Genomic DNA, 19,505 nt, shown 5'->3' with positions numbered 1-19,505 from the left:
TGAACTGTAGGGATTCCATGCGAGCTGGAAAGACCTCCAGGAACTGATGCAGAGTGAAAGGAACAGAACCAGGAGAACACTGTACACAGAGACGGATACATTGTAGCACAATCGAATGTAACTGACTTCTCTACTAGTAACAATGCAGTGACCCAGGACAATCCCGAGGGACTTATGAGAGAGATGCTCTCCACATCCAGAGGAAGAACTGTGGGAGCAGAAACGCAGAAGAAAAACAACTGCTTGATCTCATGGGTCAATGGGGACATGATTGGGAATGCAGACTCTAAGCGATCACCCTCGTGCAAATATCAATCATATGGAAATAGGTCTGGATCTTTGTAAAACCCAGTGAAATTGCTCGTTGGCTACAGGAGAGGAGTGGGAGGAGGGGAGGGAAAGAACATGAATCATGTAACCAATTTTCTCTTAATCAAGCAAATTTAAAAAAAAAAAAGTTAGATCTCCTCTCAGAATTAGAGGCTTCCTGAATCAGTGAATCTCAGAATTGAAAGGAACCTCAGAGTCCATCTAATTTAAGTCCCAGCTGACCAAGAATGCCTTTTCCAGTCTACCTGCTCAGTGGCCATCCATCCCCCTTGAAGATCTCTAAGAATGAACAATGCCTAAAGTGGCCAACTGCACTTTGGAGCAGCTCTGATTGTTGGGAAGTCTTCACCTTTTATTCATCGAAAATCTGCCTCTCAGCAACACCCATCTAGTTCTCTGAAGCCACACAATAGAAATCTAGTCCCAGCCCTTTACATCAGGAAGAGAGCATCCATGTTGAGATGTACATACATTTTTGGTTTGGACACCTATGCCTGTCCAGAACAGATCAGGAGCTCATCCATCATTTAAAGAAGTGCCTGGAGCATTAGGATTAGAGGACATACATACAGCTTGTATGTGAGGAATTCTCTGAGAGCCAATGCAGCACAGTGGATAGATAGTAAAGTGGCCAGGAAGGTCTGGGGTTCGAATCCTGTCTCAGATACCTAGAAAAGTTACTTCAACCTTGCAATCCTGTTTCCTCATCTGATCCATGAGGTTCTGTCTACAAGGATAAACCTTAGAGTGATAAGAGTCATCACAGGATGTATCATAGATTGAGAAGGGGCATCTGAGGCCATCGAATCCAACCCCTCCTATCCTTTCACAGGGGAGGAAACTGAGGGTACCCAGGGACAAATAGTCAGGGTGAGAGTAGAGTCCATCTCCTCTACGGGACTATTTCTTCCCTGGGCTTTAAATGAAACCTGTCATTATGATGCACTGAGGCATGACTTGAACCCAAGTCTTCCTGGCTCCAAGGCCAACCCTCTCTCCACCAGGTCACTCTGCTTCTCAAGGAAACATCATCCCCATTTTATAGATAAGATAACCTCGACCTCGAGAGGCCACATGACAGATGGCGATGGGAACCAGGGACTCCCCCCGCATGTAAGAGCTCCCTCCATCACCCCCCTCAACTGCCTTCTTCTTTATCGAGAGGGTGACAAACAGGGTTGAGGCACAATCCCACACCCTCAGCCAGCCATAAATGTTTGCAGCCTTCAGCCCAAAGCCCAGAGCACCTGGTGTTACTTAGCCAAGGACAGAGAATGGTGTGGATTGACTTGATTGCTCTCCAAGGGATGAAAGATTATACCGGCCAGGTCTGTGTGGCCAGACCTCGTGCCAAAGGCATGACCTCAGTTTCCCCCAAATCGACCAGTTTTCCCCTTTGGGCTAGTCCAATCCAACTTCTCCAAATCACTTCTTCATCTCCTCATTAAATCTGGATGCCCTGCCTTCTCCCTGCTTCAACCAGAGGCGGAGGAGGGGAGGAAGAAGGGGCCCGGGAGAAAGGCTGAAGAGAGGGACGACGACGACAAGCACATACCCCACCACTGCCACCATCGAATGGGACAAAGAAGAAATCGGATCGGATATTCGAATCCCGGGACAACACTGGGGATAACGGCCAAGTGTCTTTTTTCCTTCTAGGGGTCCACGACCGGGAAGTTTGGAGGAATACAAGAAAAGCTTTTCTCCATACAGATAAACATCCTGGGGTTGTGGTGAGGCTTACATCAGACCACGTGTATACAATTCTTCGCAAATCTTAAAGTACTACATTCACCCTGGAATCATACGCCCATGGGCATGTCATTATTATCAACTGACTCATCCATAAACAGTCATTGAGCACCCACTGGGTGCCAGGAACAGAGCTAAGACTCAATGTCAAAAATGAAATAGTTGGGGCCATCTGGGGGAGAGAGGGGCCAATGAATCGAGAGCTAGCTTAGAGACGGGTCTTGGATTCAAATTTGACCTCAGATACTTCCCAGCTGTGTGACCCTGGGCAAGTCACTTCACCCCCATTGCCCAGCCTTTACCACTCTTCTGCCTTGGAACCAACACACGGTTCTGATTCTAAGATGGAAAGTAAAGGTTTACAAAAACAAAAACAAAAGAAAAGAAATAGCCCCTGCCCTCAGGGACCTACCATCTAGGGCAGGGGTCAGCAATGTATTGCTCTTTTGAGGGCCATATCTGGCTCTTTCTGCAGGAGCCATAAAGTCCATTTTTTTTCAGGTGCTGTTACAGGAGCCGCACTGTGAGCACTGTACGGCTCTCACGAAATGACATTTTTAAAAATGTGGCGTTTATAGCTCTCACGGCCAAAAAGGTTGCTGACCCCTGCTCTAGGGCTTCTAGGACTACTCATATTTCTCATCTTGAAGTTAAAGAGGATGCCCAGTCACCAATGGCAGCCCATCCTGCCTAAACCCATGTTTGTGCCCATGCCCCCCTATGCATCAGCCAATAGTCATTCTAAAGAGCCATTCAGCCTTAATTACATGAAGTTTCCCAGCCCAGTTCATGGGTTTTCTCAACCTGGGCAACAACCTATTACATTATAAAACTTCTTAATGAACTGAGCTTTGACTTGCCTGCATTTTTCTGTGTTTCCCCCAGGACCACTAGGTTAATGCAGAGTTCAGCATTTTAAGATTCCAGTATATTAAGCACCAATATTAAGAGCCATTATTCCATTGCTTTAAAAAAAAAAAAAAACTTAGGGGCAGCTGGGTAGCTCAGTGGAGTGAGAGTCAGGCCTAGAGACAGGAGGTCCTGGGTTCAAACCCAGCCTCAGATACTTCCCAGCTGTGTGACCCTGGGCAAGTCACTTGACCCCCATTGCCCACCCTTACCAATCTTCCACCTATGAGACAATACACAGAAGTTAAGGGTTTAAACAAAAAAAAAAAAAACTTAGCTTCCTTCTTAGAATCAATATGGCAGAAGAGCAGTAAAGCCTTGGCAATGGGAGTTAAGTGTCTTTCCCACAGTCACATAGTTAGGAAGTATCTGATACTTTATTTTTGAATGAAGACTCACTTTCTCTCTCTCTCCCCTGCCTCCCCACCCTCACTGCTACTCAGAAAGCAAGAAAAACAAGCTCTTTGTGGCAAACCAAATCCCCACATTGGCCATATCCAGAAAAATACGTCTCAATCTGCTCAGAGTGCACCGCTGTCTCTCAGAGGGTGGGCAGCATGTTTCAGCATGAGCCCTCTGGAATCATGTAGGTCACTGTGTTCATGAGAGATCCCCAGTCTTTCGGAGTCGTTTATCTTTACAATATTGTTGTCATTGTAGAAATCGTTCTCCTGGTTCTTCTCACTTTATTCTGAATCGGTTCAGACAACTCTTCCCAGGTTTCTCTGAAGCCATCCCCTTCCTCATTATTCGATTTCTAAAGAGCCATTCAACCTTAGTTACATGAAGTTTCCCAGCCCAGTTCATGGTTTTTCTCAACCACGTACCAGGAAATCTTGCAGAGGAACATAGGATCATTGATTCTGAACCAGACAGGACTTTTGTGACTACAGTCCAACCCTCCCATTTTAAAGATGAGGAAACTGAGGTCAAGAGACTTTAAGCAAGTTTAAGGTGAGGTCCTAGAGGGCAGGGACTGTGTTTTGTCTTTCGATGTGTCCTAGGCACTTAGCGTGGTACCTGGCACATAGAACATGCTTGATAAATGTTTCTCAACTTGACTTCTCAGCTACTAACTGCCTGAGTCAGGATTCAAGCTAGACTCTGGCAGGCTATTCCCTAAGCCACCTAGAGATCTGGAGAGGTGGGGGTTACATGGAAAATACCGCACTATGCCATCTTCCCGTGTGCCCAAAAGCCAGATGTGTTGTGTGCTGAAGTACAAAGATGGCATTTACTAGGATTTCCTCTATAGGAACACCTGGATTCTGCCCGCCAAGCCCTGTGTGACAGTAAGAGATACAGCCACAGCCTGGCAGAACGAGGGAAGAGGCTGGAGAACCAGCTGGCTCAGATGGAGCTGAGGTGCCAGGACCTGGAAGGGCAGCTGGAGTATCTACAAAGGGTAAGGAGGAGCAAAGGAGGAGGAAAACTGGGCTGAAGGGGACCCGAGGAAGGAAAAAGGGTACAGGGGGAGAGGGGGAGAGGGGGAGAGGGGAACCAATGTAGCAGGCAGAAGGAGAGAAAAGGGAAAGAGGGCAAGGGGGAAAGATCCCGAGCTCCGCGCTCACAGCGTTATCACAGCTGGTGACATTTCCCCCTTGTTACATTTCATCATGCCTCCTATGGCCCACTGAAATCCCTTTGGATGCTGGCCATTGTCTACTGTATCTGCTGTCCCTCCCAGCCTTGCAGCATCTGCAAATGTGAGGAGCGTGCCAACTGTTCTTTTATCCAAGGCACTGACAAAAATGTTCAATGGGAAGGGATGCCCGAGGCACTCCACTGGAGACCTCCATAAGCCATTGACTTTGATGGCACCGTTGCCCAAGATCTCAGATATACACACATGGGCAGAACTTAACAATCCCCAAAGACCTGAATCAGGAACTACAGCTATGGCTGCAATATTCATTTTGCCAAACAAAATGGCGCTCTGTGATACAGCACGTTTAAGCATCACAGAGCACCGTTATCTCAGAAGAATCTGAACTGCCCATGGCCCAGGAGGCAGTGCAGCATGGTGGGCACAAAGGGGCTACGGGGGATTACCAGCGAAAGGTTTTGTAATAAGCGGCATGAGAAAAACCATCAAGACCACAAATCACTGGAAAAGAAGGTGGGTCATGTCATTTTCTGGTGCCATGGAAAGAGTATTGGATTTGGAATCAGAAGATCTGGGTTCAAATCCAACCTTTAATACTTAACTGAGTGACCTTGGGTAAGTCAGTCACCTTCCCTGAGCCATAAAATGGGGTAGTTGCACTCAGTGGCCCCTCAGATCACTTCCCACTCTAAATCGATGATCCAATGAGGGAGACATAGCAGGGGGACAGAAGTACTACACAGAACCCCAAAAACAAGTCAAGAGATCTGGAAAAAGAACTCCAGAACATTAGCTAGAACCCATGGGCACAGGGGCTCTGCTATAATAAACAGAGTGGCAAATGTAGTCAGGAAGAGCCGAGTTTTATTCCTGCCTCAGGGATGTCTTTGCTGTGAGACCCTGGGCAAATCACCTAACCTCTTTACACCTCAGCTTCCCAGTCTGTAACAAGAGGAAGCTTGGACTTGTTGGCATCAGCTCATAATGCATGGGAGGTCCTGGGCAGGAATCCCAAGGATGAGAAGGCTTGGATGGCATGGGCTCAGTGCCAACAGAGACAGTAAATACGCCATTGAGGTCCCAGACCCACCAAAGTAATCTCCCAAATAATGCAGCCTTTCCATAAGAGCCTCTAGAAGACCTCAGAAGACCTAGAAGACAGGTCATTCTGATCCCCAAAGGACTTGTGGCTCTGCCATAGCCTGGTCTGCTGCTTTGCCTCAGTCTAGGCTGAGGAGGAGAACATTCTGCATTGACTCGTGGCCATCAAGTCACAGAATCATAGATGGGGGAGGAACCTCCGAAATCAAGCCAAACCCTCTTATTTACAGATGGGGAAATGGAGGCTCAGACAGTCAGTCATCATTCACTTATTTAGCGCCCGCCAAGGGCCAGAAATTGTGCTAAGCCTTGGCGATTCTAAGACAGACACAAGCAATCTCTTCTGTCAAGGCACTCCTGGCATAATGGGGGAGACAACTGCAAGCAGCTAGGCACAACCCCATAGATGCAGGAGAGAGAGGGGCAGCTGGAGGCATTCTCAGGGGAGGCACCGAGCTTGAGGGGGGCTGGGCAAGGCTTCTTGCAAAAGGCAAGCCAGCGAGGTCAGGAGATGGAGATGAGGTACGAGAGTCACAGGCACGGAGACAGTCGGGAGATTTGTCAGAGGAGGGAGATGGATGGAGTGTCTGGTTCAAGGAACAGCCCATGTGGAGGCCAGTGTCCTTGGATTGCAGAGGACATAAGAGGGAAGAAGGTATGAGAAGTCTGGGAAAGTAAGAGGGGGGGGCAGGTCTATGAAGGACCCGGACTTGTAGAGCCTCCGAACAGGGGGAAGAAACATGATATAATGGTTAATAGAGTATTGGGTAGAGAATGAGGAAGAACTGGGTTGAAATCCTACCTTAGACCCTTATTATCTGTGTAATCTTGGGCGAGGCACTTTAAATCTTCAAGCCTCAGTTTCCTCATCTGTAAAATGGGAAGAATTGCAACAGGTACCACACAGAGTCCAAAACAACCAATCAGAAATTCCTACAACTCTCCACTGGTCTCCTAAGGTCATAGATTTGGATCAGGAAGGGCCTTATAGGTCATCTGGTCCAACCACTAGGTTTTACAGAAAATGGAGGTCCAAGAGAACATCCTCAGCAGACCCAGTACTAAGTGCCAGGTAGAAAAAGGAGGCAGAGGTGGCTTGTCTGTGGTCCCACAGGAGAGGAGGGATAGGATGGGTCCTTGCCAGAACAGTGAGGTTTTCGAGGGTCCGTGCTGGTATTTCTCTCGTCTCTGCCCCAGATTGTGCACAGACAGCGACAAAGCCAGGAGGAGGCCTTCGCCTCAGCCCAGAAGTTCCAGAGGGAGAATAAAGCCCTGCAGGAGAAAATCTCTACCCTGCAGAGAGCTCTGAGTCGCCTGGAGAGAGAGCACAAGGAGCTGGAGCGGTCTGCTGACAAGCTGGAGAAGGACAACCAGGCTCTGAAGAGAACCCTCTGTAAGGTATCCAGGAAGACAGAGGCTGGAAGGCGCCCGTAAACCCTGCAGACGAGAGCTGGGTGGGAGCCCACACAATGCCCGGGCCCGGGCTGCCAAGGAACAGAGGCACAGTGGCATGCCCTCCAGTGCCCATGGTTCTTCAACAGCTGTTATCTCCCAGTTTTGAAGTTTACAGCCTCCTCCAAGGGAGGTTTTGTCCCCATTTTACAAATGAGGAAACTGAGGCTCAGAGAAGCCTCACAGAGCTGGGGTTAAAACCCAGATTGAACTTTCTCTTTAGAGGAAAAGGCTTGGAACTGTGAAGTCCTAGCATGGGGCTGTAGAAAGAGCACTGGGCTTGGAGTCAGGCAGACCTGAGTTCCGATCCCGCTGCTGGCACCTCCTAGCTGTGAGGCCCTGGGAAAGTCACTTAACAGCTGTTTTCTCAGCGGTCAAATGGAGATTAAAAATCCTGGTAACACCTACCTCACAGGGTTGTTGTGGGGCTCACGTGAGACACTGTCTGTCAAACATGCTATAAATTCCATCCTTGCACTCCGTCACTCCCTGAAGATGTCTTCCTTCAGCGCTTTCATGCTTCTGAAGGAGGCCAAGGAGGGGTGGTCAAATAGTTAGGGGTGGCGGGGATCTGGGACTCCCACAGATGGTTGTGGGCAGCAGCCACAAAAGTTCATCTGATCATGAGAAGAAATGAGAAAGCATCATGGGACTGCAGCTCACCCCCTGAACCCCTCATCTTCAGGAGTCATTTATCTGGAGTTACACACGTAGCAATCGGCAGAGGTGGGATTTGAACCCAAGTCATGTAAGTGCTTTTGTCCTCTGCCCGGACAGATGCCATTGGGAGTGGCGTGTTCATTTCTGGGGCAGATTAGGTTTTGTTTTTTAATTTTTTTAAACTCTCACCTTCCATCTTAGAATCAGTACCGTGTCTTGGTTCCAAGGCAGAAGAACGCTAAGGGCCAGGCAGTGGGGGTTAAGAGACTTGCCCAGGGTCACGCAGCTAGGAAGTATCTGAGGCCAGATTTGAACCCAGGACCTCCCATCTCTAGGCCTGGCTCTCTATCCACTGAGCCACCCAGCTGCCCACTCCCCTACCCAGGCAGGATAGTCTTAAAATGAGAATGGAAAGCCAGGGAGTTCTAGAGCAACCTGGAGAGCAAAGGACCTGGAGTCCATGGCATACGCCGGGTCTGTGGAAACCTGGAGAAGACCAGGAGAGAACCTAATGGCTTTAAGTATTTAATCACAGCAGGGGGAGCAGCAAAAACAAGATCAAACTTATTCTATTTGGCCCCAAAGCATAGAACGAGGGGTATGAAGCCTCCACCAGGCAAACTGAGGCTCCCTTACCATTGGGCTGTCCCCAGGTGGCGAGGGTCGGCTCCTCTGCTCCAGCACAGGCAGGATGGCCCTCGTCAGCCCGGGTTCCTGTGGGATCTGGCTTGGACTCCAGGGCTGCTCAAGTCCCTTCCAGTTTGGAGATCTGGTGATTCTGGGGCCAGAATCGAGGAATTCAGCCTGGAGAAAAGACAGCAGAAAGAGGACACGGCAGTCGGGTTTCCAGTATTCCAAGAACCAGCAAGGGATTCGGCTCGTTCTGCTGGGCCTGCTGGGGGGGTGGGGGAGGGAGGGAGGAGCGGGTAAAATTGGTCCCATGGAGGAGAAGTTTAACTCTTGGGTAAGGAAAAGCTTCCTAGCCATCTGTCAGTCAAAACTCATTTGTGTGCCTCTAGGATGCCAAGCCCCAGGCACTCGGCACCAGGTCTGGGGGAGCTCAGAGGCTCTTTTTTTTTCTTAAACTCTCACCTTCCATCTTAGAATCACTACTAAGTATTAGTTCCAAGGCAAAAGCTAAGCAATGGGGGTCAAGTGACTTGCCCAGGGTCACACAGCTAGGGAGCATCTGAGGCCACATTTGGACTCAGGTCCTCCCATTTCCGGGTCTGGCACGATCCACAATATGACCTAGCTGCCCTGAGCTTATAGTCTATTTTAAACTGTTTTTAATAGTTTATTTTCCCAATTACATGGAATAATGTTTCACATGTGCTTCCCGAAATTATTAAGATCTGAATTGTCTCCCTCCTGCCTCCCAGAGACAACAACCAATCTGATCTGGGTTCTACGGGTATTATCACGCAAAAAGCAAGATGGCGGGTACCCAAGGATTCAATGGCTTCCCAGGCTTCTACTCATTGGTATGATGGCCATCAGTGTGTAGCTTGTTCTTCTGCTAGGGCTGCTTTCTTCTCCCTGCACGGCCCCATACAAGTCCTCCCTTTCTTCCCTTTCTGCTTCAGAGTCATCAATTCTTACGGTGGAGAAACAGCCCTCTGCATTTACGTCCAACCATTCACCCAGCAACAGGCTCATGTTGTGTTTCCAGTTATTAGCCAGCACACAAAAAAGAAAATGCTGCTGTGCCCATCACGTTAAACACAGGCCTTGTGGGTCCTGGATCCCTCAGCGGTGGGATCACCAAGTCAAAGATGTTCACAGTCGAGTGACCTTCCTCAGATAATTCCTACTCCTTTGCCCAGATTGTCAGAACAATTCATGTCACCACTATTGGAGCGTGAATGGGTTTGTCTTCCCAAAGCCCCCACGACACAACTGGGTCCTCCTCTCCATCTTCTTGGCCAGTTTTCTGGGGGTGAGGTGGACCCTCACAGTTGTTCCATTGGCACTTCCTGTATTATTGGCGAGCCATCTTTCCTAAAGCCATTGAATGAACCTCTGGCCCCGGGCTGGGTACCATGCCATGGAGGATGCAGGGAGGAACATAGCAAAGCCCCACAACTTTAGGGGCTTGTATCTGGTCAGAGACTAAGACTCATCGTACCCAAATAACGGCACGGTCACCCTGAGGCGAGGGCTCTGAACTTGGAGTCCAAGAACTTCCCTCGGGCAGCCGTAGTGTGATCTAGTTGGCTTCCTTTGGGATTCTGTGTATTGTGTGGGATGCATTTCAAACCTGAGACGGAGATGGGGTCCGTTGGCCTCAGCAGACCGTCTGCCCATGAGGCCCAAGACACAAAGAGTGGAGAGCCCAAAGGAAGCTAGAACATGACCAGGATGCCATTGGGAGAGGTTCCCATGAATGTGATGGGAGATAAGTGGTCACATCCATTATTGATGGGTCTAGACAGCCTCCAGTCTGTCTGGCTCTGGGTTCCAAGTGGTCCAAGAAGTCAATATGGAGACAATCATAGTATTTGAGCTCTTAGAACTGGAAGGGACCCTTGAGGATATCCAATCCAATCCCATCTCTTTATAGACGAGGAAACTGAGTGAGTGACCTGTCTAGAGTCGCATAGTAAGTCTCTGAGGCAGGATTCAAACTCAGGTCCTCCTGATTCTCAAACCAAGTACTTTGTCTCTCTACTGTCTCTCCAGAAGGAGGAGGAGGAGGAAGAGGAAGAGGGCCTCGGGCAGACCCTTGGGGAATGGAGGGGATTTGGAGGAAAGAAAGCTCAAGGGTAGAGTTGAAGGACAGAAGTATAGGACACCTGGGACAGGGTGACGGGAGCTTTGTCCTGGGTGTCAAATTTAAGGAGAACTAAAAAAAATTTTTAACCCTTACCTTCCACTTTAGAATCAATACTGCATGTTGGTTCTAAGGCAGAAGAGTGGTCAGGGCTAGGCCATGGGGGTTTAAGTGACTTGTTCAAGGCCACCCAGCTAGGAAGTGTCTGAGACCAGATTTGAACCCAGGATCTCCCATCTCTGGGTCAGGCTCTCCATCCACTGAGCCACCCTGCTGCCCCAGAACTAAATTTAAAGGGCAGTGACAACATTTGCAGTCTTCTGTTACAGAAACAACTTGGCCCCTAATGGCCAAAGTTCGTTATTCAAAATGATGATCCCCTGTGGAGGCTTAGCCTGGTAGCAGCGTCCAGGGGGTTCTATTTCCCTGCCATGGGGTACCCTCTCCCAAACTACCCTGGGGCCCTTTTTGTGGTGCCTGTCCTGGGTGCGGATTAGGTAGCCTAGCAGTGCCTCTTGGGATACCGCGGAGAGGTGCTCCTTCTGCTTTCTTTGTATGGCCAGGGACTTCCCCATGGCCGGCTCGTGGCGATGGCCACTTCACTCTTACCGCCAATTCACTGATTGCTGAAATAATAAATAACAAATGTTGATACGGCATTTTAAGGTCTGCAAAGTCCTCTGCATACATCATCTCCCTTGACCATGCAGGGGAGTAGTTCCAGGCAGTCAGCCGGAAAAATGGGCTGAGGCCCCGTTATGGAGGGTCTTCAATGCCAGGGTAAGTCTGAGCTTCTAATAGGCGAGGGTATATTTGGCTAAGAAGTCTACGACTCTGTTGAAATGAATTCATCTCTCTAGTTCTTCTGTGGGGCAACGAGGTGGGGCTGTGGATAGAGGGCAGGACTTGGAGTCAGGAAGCCTCTTCTTCCCGAATCCAAATCCTGCCTCAGACACTTCCTAGCTGGGTGACCCTAGGCAAGTCACTTCACCCCGTCTACCCCAGTTTGCTCCGCTGGAAAATGAGCTGGAAAGGGCCAACCACACCAGTATCTTTGCCGAGAAAACCCCAAACGGTGTCTGGGGACTACCGGGGGAGTCACCTGGGGGAGCAGCAGAGGCAGGCCCCGCATTGAAAGGGACCAGGAAGGGAGGCTTTTACCGGGACCCGATGGAAGCCTGAGCAAGCTGGAAAGGAAGGAGGAAAGGGGCCTTAAACCAAGGAGAGCCTGCAGCCTGAGTTCTAACAGGCCCACGAGAGTTTCCCAGCAGAAAAAGGGGCAAACCTTGGGCAAGGCCCTAAATGCCCTAAAATGAGGGACTGAAGCTGGTGGCCCCTGAGGTCTCTGGGCTTTACCTGTAATTCTAAGGAGAAGAACTTGTGCCCTCCCTCTGGGACTCCTTTCTCTTCTCTGTAAAATGTGGTGGCAACCGGGCCAGATGACTGCTGAGGTCCCTGCCTGCCACTCTAGGATTCTGGGATCTTATCCAGCAATCTCAGAGCATTTATTAAGTGCCTGCTGTGTGCCTGCAGGCTCCATGTTCTAGAACCACGAGCCGTCTTGGCAGGCCAGCAGCTGAGAAACAGCTCCACCTGGGCAAGGGATCAGTGGAGGTGCTCAGGATTGCTCTAATTAGCTCCAGGGGACGAGGAAGCCAAATCCAAGCCAGGTGGCCCAGCTGGCCTCCCTGTGAACAAGACCTAGCTTAGCTTGTCCTTGACCCCTGCCTGCCTGCCTGCCTGCCTGCCTGCTGAGAGAGACAGAGACAGAGAGAGACAGAGAGGGAGGGACAGAGAGAGAGACAGAGAGATAGAGATGGAGAGAGGAGAGAGGGAAGAAGAGGACAGAGAGGTGAGAAAAGAGACAGAGAGACAGAGACAAAGACAGACAGACAGGAAGAGAAGGAGAGAGGAGAGAGGAAAGAAGGGAGAGGAGAGAGAGGAGAGGCAGAGAGTCCATTATTAACCTTCCTTTCTCTCCTTCCTCATTCTCTCCCCTCCTCCTTTTTTGCCCTTGATCCTTCCTGTCGGGAAGACTGTCCTGCTCAATTCCCTCCGCTCGCCCTCCCCTCGTTGTGAATCCTTATAATTCGGTGACCCCTGGAACATTTGCACAGCCTGTGGAGTGGTGGCCAAGGCAGGCCTGACTCAGCTCGAGGAAGCTGGGACTGAATGTACTCCCAGCTCCTGTCTCTCCTCCAGGGTGCCCATGCCAAAGCAGGCCTGGGTGTTGGGTGTCCGAACAGGGACCCTCCGAAGCCAACTGCTCCCCAAGGGCAGGGTCCTGGGCTTTGGGGTGGGGGCGGGGGACTGAAGGGAGAACATGGAGGAAGGAAAAGCTTCCCCAGGGCTCTCTGGGGCCAGAAGAGCCTGATAGAGAGATTTCACATCTCCGAGATTCTCGCTACAAGGAAACGTCAAAGCTAGTGCCTCCCAGAGGGCATCAGAGTCCTGGCAAATCATGCCACGAGCACACGCCAAGGACATACAGTCCAGGGGAACACCAAGAGCTGGTTGGAGGTGGAACTGGGAAACAAGGGGAAAACTGGTCTTGCCGCCTCCTAGTTCCATGTTGGAGACTTCCCCCTCCTCTGGATTGCCTCCCAGCTGACAGCGGGCGCTGTCTCCCCTCTCCTACCCCCAGGCTGCCACGGGAGGAGCTGATCTTGGTCACCTCATCTGCTGGCCAGTGCCAGGAGCGGATTATTCCCTCCTTAGAAGCTGGCACATTCACCTTCTTCTCAGGCTCAGTCGGCCTTTAGAAGGTGCCTGCTGTCCGGCGGGCACCGTGCTAAGCTCTGGGGACACACGAACCCCCGGGCTCCTGCCCCACGCGCACGTCCATGCTCCCCCACCGCCCAGCTCCTCGCCTCCCCCATTCCCTCAGCTACCCACAGAGGGCCAGGCCCCACCCTTGGTCTTGCCGCCACCCGCACGTTCTTGGACTCTGGCACCCTCCCCTGTTCTTCATCCTCACTGCGACCTCCAACGCCTCCCCCCTTCCCCATCCTGACCAGCTCGCGGCTCCGCTGTCTTCTTGAAAAACAAAACAAACCAACCTTCCTTCCATCTTGGAATCATTACTGTGTATTGGCTCCAAGGCAGAAGAGAGGTTAAGGGCGAGGTAGTCAGGTTAAGTGACTAGCTCAGGGTCACACAGCTGGGAAATATCTGAGGCCAGATTTGAACCCAGGACCTCCCGTCCCTAGCGTGGCTCTCAATCCACTGAGCTACCCAGCTGCCCCCTACCCTTGTCCCTCATCCTGCCCTGGGAAGGCTCAGCCTCGGATCACCCTCTGCCTCCTTGACTTCTTCCATCATGAGCTGCTGGATGGCGATGGGCTGAAAGCAGGGGCAGTGGCCTCACTATTGGGGGTGCGGATGGGGGCCCCTTCTCCACCGAGGTGCTTCAGGCAGGGCCCTCGGAGGGCTGGGAGCCCAGTGGTCAGTGCCATGTTCCCAAAGGCCAGGCCAGGCTGGAGGCTGAAGGCAAGCCAGAGCTCTGCTCCCCCACGGCATCATTCCATTCCCATCGCACTCCTCTGCAGTGGTTTCCCCAGAAAAACTCCACGTGCTGCCAAGAGGGTTTCCCTCCTAGGGCTAAGCGTGAGCCTGCCTTGGGAGGAGAATCCAGGCAGGGAGGCAGGAGGGTTTGCGTCTTCCCGTCTCTGGCAAGAGCCAAATGGCTGCAAAGTGGGGAGGATGCAGCCAAAGGCCTTGAAGGAGAACCAAGAGAAAAGAGGCCCCTTCCAAGGGTTTGTCTGGCAAAGGGCTGGCCAGAAAAACCAACAAAACCTCCCCAAATCGGGCTCCTTGTTCCCCCGCCGGTCCACATGAACCTGATGGATGTGTAAAGAGTTTTCCCAGTAAAAAGGGATTCCTGAAGCACCACTGAGCTGTGTGACCTGAGCAGGGAGGTCACTTCTATCATAAGATATAACAGAAAGAACACTGACCCTGGGGTCAGAGGCCCTGGGTTCAAATCCTACCCATGATGCTCATTGTGGGTCCTAAAGGAAGACTCTTAAACACTGTGGGCCTCGCCTTCCTCAAATGTAAAATGAGAGGCTTGGGCTTGATGGCCTGTGAGGTCTCCCCCAGCTATGATCCTGTGTGTGACCTTGGATAAGTCACAACATCCTGGGCCTCAAGTTGCCTCCTCTGTAAAACGAGGGGGTTCGATGAAGTGGCCTCTAAGCTCCCTTCCAGATGTAGGTCTATGACTCTCTGCTGCCCTGTCCTCGTCCTTCCTTCCTCCTTCCAAAATATGCCCCTGTCTGATGGGGAGAAGTTAGTGGTACCATCAGTCAGTCAATCAGTGAATCAATCAGCATAAATTAGACACCAACTCTGTGACAGGCAGTGCTCAGAGCAGAGGGAGAGGTTCGGGATCCCCTTTCCACAAACACCACAAGAAACATGGCGGACCTGGGCTTCCTGTTGGACCTGGCAAACATTCAGGAATGGGCTGATTCTGGAGGCGCCTTCGGGGGGACCAGAGGGGAGCTCCAAGGCGTGCTCCTGTTGAGGGCCAGAGTGCCAAGGCCTAGTTGATGGGAGACCCCAGTGATGTGGCTGGTAGCCGGGAGGGCTCCCTGGGTCCACCACCGCGGCTGTGGTCTTCCATTCAAAGCAGGGTCTCACACACGCTTCTTGGATGAGGAAAGAGCTGGAGGCTTGGGAGGAAGGAACGTCTTCTCAGCCTCGAATGAGGCAGGGGCCCTGCGAGGCCTTTCAGTAACAGAGGAACGTGGGTTGGATCCTAGGGGCAACAGGGGAGCAGACACCCCTCGCCAACCAGGAAAGCCGCGGCTCGAAAGCCACCTTGAATCCCGAGCGGCTGGGAGACTACACGGCTTGTTGAGCCTCGGTTTCCCCACTGGTAAAATGAGGCCCAACTGCCTGCTGTGCCTACCTTGGAGGCTTGGGGTAACGCGGGCAAAGGCCTTTGAAGGCTTGAGAATTCCCCAACCAAAAAGCCCCCCCATTCCTCTCACGGTCCTGGCTGTCCCCACCACGTTTCCCAAAGCTACATCCCACCTCCTCCCCTCAATAGGCAGCTCTCCCGTGTAACGGGGATGTCCCAGCTGCTGCCCCAACAGACGCCTCCCGGTCCTTCTGGACGCTTCTCATCCTCTCCCGTGCCCCACGCCCACTCTGATGTCTCCCATCCGTGCCCCCCAATCCTCACACAGCGACCCCACAAATGTGAGCCTTTAGCGTCTGTTGAGGCCGTGTGAAACGTGATGGAAATGGAGGCCCAGGGAAGGCAGGCCCGTCGCCCGAGCTCACGAGCAGACCCCTCTGAGCTAGGCTGGGGCTGGAGACCCAGGCGTGGGAAGGCCCCTTGCTTGGGTGGGTCCTGGGTCCAGCTGTCTCCTCTTTCACGCCACGTGCCTGAGGGTCTGATCTGCCCAGGGTCACGCACCGGGACACTGAGCCAAACTGGGGGTGCCGCCTCTCGTGCCCCCCCCAGGGAAGCTAGCTTGTCTGAATGCCACACTGAGCCATGGAGTGCCGGGGAAGCAGAGCAGGCGCAGCAACCAGCCAGTGTTCCGAGTGTCCTGACAGGCAGGCCGGGCTTTGTCTCGGGGGTCCTCCCCCACCTCCGACTCCCCCTCTTCTCGGGGGCTGGGGCTGGGGGCCAGCTAATGAGTTCCAGAAGATCAGCTGGGAATGCCCGTATCGAACCCATAAAACCCCTTTATTAGTGTCTCAGGGGGAGAAATCCGGATGTGGCCGTTTATTTCTTTTGGATTTCACTTTTTTCTCTTCTCTTAACATTTCCTTCCAGGAGTTTAACGTGGGGTTTTAAAGCTACAGACCTTCCTTTCCTTCCCTCTTGCCTTCGCTTTGGGGGAGGGCAAATCTGGGCTTTTCAACCCAGAAAAATGTCAGCACACACGCGACATGCTTTTACACGGGGTGTGCGTGTGCCCGGCCGAGCCCGTGCCCATGTGTGGAGAGAATGGAGAGCGAGCTTATCCGATCCGGCCATTTCCTCCCTCGAGGTGGACAAAGCTTGACAGCGTCCCACGTGCCCTCCTCCAGCCTGGGAGGGAAGGGAAGCTCCATCAAAGGACCACTTTCGAATTGAGGAAGGAAAGCCCCAAGGGCCAGCGGAGGGCAGTTTCTAGCCCCGGTTCTCCATCCAAACCCCAACTAGACCCTGTTCTCTGCCACCAGGCCCCGCACGAGGCAGTGCCAGGGGCCCTCCGCCTTCAGAGTGTCCCGGGGGAAGAGTCTCAGCCTATCGCTGAATTCCTCGGGAAAACATGCCAGCATGGAGCGGTGCCGTGCCTTTGGGTGGTCCTATCCGTGCGCCCGCCCCAAAGCCAGGGGAGGCATTGTGCTGCATCAGCAGGGCTCCCAGGCCAACATTCTTGCCCAGTGCCGATCCCTCCAACGGGAAGGAGAGGCATGCTCCCAACTTTACAAGCTGCATACTAAATCCTGTTTGCACAGGCTGAACAAGAGCTGAGGGAGGAGGGAGAAGCCATCAGGCTCAGGATGGACAGCATGCCTCCACCGGGAAGCCAAGGAGCCACAGGACCAAGCGGGCAGCTCCAGGTCAACCCCATCGCCCACCCCAACACACCTGTACATGTTCATCCAATTCAGCTCTACCCGGTTCCCGAGTACCTGCTGGGTGGCAGACACTGCGCTTGGCACTGGACGTCAACATTGAATGGGGCTGGCCCCGTCCTCAAGGGGCTTCCAGTCCAGTCATTTTTAGGAAAGCAAGAGCCCTTCCAATCTGTGCGAATGCAGCGCTACCCAAGGGGTGGGGGCACATTTGAGAGGACAAGAGACAAAATCTGAACCTGCCTTCAAAGAGCTTCCATTCTCCTTTGGATCACCGTGAGTGCAAAGATGAGGAAATGGGGATAACAGCGTTAACAAGTGGAAGGATGGGGATGAAGGCTTCCTAGAGGAGATGATGCCTCCTGAGACCTGAAGCAAGCAAGAGAAGAACTCTCTGAAAGAGGAAAAATCTAAACCAGCCCAAAAGTGTTGTTCCCCTAACAAGGATCTTTGGAACACCCAGTCCATAGGATTGTGGAATACCTCTAATGCCAAGTGGAGGCATTGATATGTTGTCCTATGGGACCTTCGGAAGGTGCCTTGGCAGGTCTATTGTCTCCACCTCTTACCTCACTGGAGGAAACTTTCCTGCTTCCTCCCAGATTTTACTTGGCAATGAAGTGGCTAAGATCTGGGCTTAGAGTCAGGAGGCCCTGAATTCAAATCCTACCTCAAATACACCTTAGCCGTGTGGCCCTGGACTGGTCACTTAACCTCTCCCAGCCTCAGTTTCCTTATATGTAACATGGGAGTAAAAATACCATCTCCTCCAAAGGGTTATGAGGATCAAATGAGATGACAATCTAAATAATGTAGTGTGGCAAGCCAATAAGAGAATAGATAAAAATCTGAGACTCCTCTTTTGACCCCTTTTGTGATCCTTGTGATTTCTTGTTGAAAAGTATTGTGGCCTTATTGAAAAGCTTTAAGTTCCTAGCAAAACTGAATTTAAAGGGTTAACACTGTTCCCCTTTGACCAGGAATGCTTCTGCCTGGTATAGCCAAGGCCAAAACCTTAGCAGGGGCAATTCAACCCTGAGAAAAATACTCCCCAACTTGACTTTCTGTTAAGAACCCAGTCAAAATTCAGCCTTGGCCTTGGTCTGTTCTGAAGCCAATGAGACTTTTTGTGTTTTGATATGACATGATTTGTAACTTCTGCACATCTGCAAAGTTTCAGGGGAGTTCTTTTGTGTCAAATGAGTCTTGAAACATATATAATAAACTCCATGCTGCAAGAGACAGAGCTGGAAGTATGAGCTAAAAGACAACTCCATTATTTCCTTATCAACTAAACTGTCCTTATCAGATTATCAGAGATGATAAAGAGATCTCAACAAAGTAGTTTGCAAATCCTAAAGCACTGTGTGTTAGCCATTGTTTTGAAAGCTTCCCTACTCCCACAAAAACACTTTGTTTATGTCTGATATTCATTTACTTGTACACACATTGTTTTACTCCAGGAGAATATAAGCTTCTTGAGGACGGGAATCTCTCCTTTTTTCTCTGCGTCCCCAGTGCCAAGCATAGTGCCTGGCACACAATTGTGCTAAATAAATGTGTGGCAAAGTCATTGAATGACTAGACTGTGAAAGGAGAGGGGAAGTTGAGAGGAGAAATGGAGGGCACAGAGACCACTGAGAAGTGATGGGATTGGACTAGAATGGTAGCGATAGAGGTCAGGGAACAGATGTGAGAAAAGGTATGGAGGTAGAAAGGGCAAGATTTGGCAGAAGATTGAATGGAATGAGGATAGGGGAGAGGGAAGAGGCAAGGATGACTCCAAGATCGAGAGTCCAGGTGCCTGGGAAGATCTTGGCACTCTAGATGGAAACAGGGGGAACAGCAGAGCCTCTAGCCTCCCTTTCAGTTCTGGGAAAATAAAGGAACTAACAGAGTCACTTGCCCAAGGCCAACAGCAGGCCCATGGCAGAATGAGCCTCAGGATTTATGGACCTCATGCTCCACATCCTTAACCAGAGGGAAGCAGGGCAATCCCAATAAAAACAAGTTTAAAACAAGCTATTGAAGCACTCGAAGCAGACTCCAACATTAACCAAAGCACTGGACCAGAGAAACCCAAATCCCCAGCTGGGAGCTTAAATGGATGACTTGGTTAGCAATTAAATGTGGAAAGAAAGAGAAAGAAAGAGAGAAAAGAAGAGAGGAAGGAATGAAAGAAGGAAGGGAGAGATGGAAAGAGGGAACAAAAGAAAGGAAGGAAAGAAGAAAGAAAAAGATTGAAAATGGGAAGAGAAAGAGAGAGGAAGAGAGGGAGGGAGAGAGAAAGGAAGGAAAGAAGGAAGGAGAAAAGAAGGAAGGAAGGAAGGAAGGAAG

General features: G+C 51.1%; 1 protein-coding gene across 1 annotated transcript in view; it reads left to right on the top strand.

Annotated features, from left to right (window-relative positions):
• The window catches only part of LOC123242023 (ciliary rootlet coiled-coil protein 2-like), a 129,112-nt gene extending 121,980 nt beyond the window's left edge, over positions 1 to 7,132 (top strand). The window contains exons 32-33 of the mRNA XM_044669518.1: positions 4,247 to 4,396; positions 6,896 to 7,132. Of these exons, the coding sequence (XP_044525453.1) occupies positions 4,247 to 4,396; positions 6,896 to 7,132 (387 nt within the window). The remainder of the gene's footprint in view (positions 1 to 4,246; positions 4,397 to 6,895) is intronic.
• Positions 7,133 to 19,505: the final 12,373 nt, after the last annotated feature.

The sequence above is a fragment of the Gracilinanus agilis genome, chromosome 3 (genome assembly GCF_016433145.1).
Source record: "Gracilinanus agilis isolate LMUSP501 chromosome 3, AgileGrace, whole genome shotgun sequence".
Classification (NCBI taxonomy): Eukaryota; Metazoa; Chordata; class Mammalia; order Didelphimorphia; family Didelphidae; genus Gracilinanus; species Gracilinanus agilis.
Note: the sequence above shows the minus strand (reverse complement) of the source record. Positions and strands in the feature narration are given on the sequence as shown.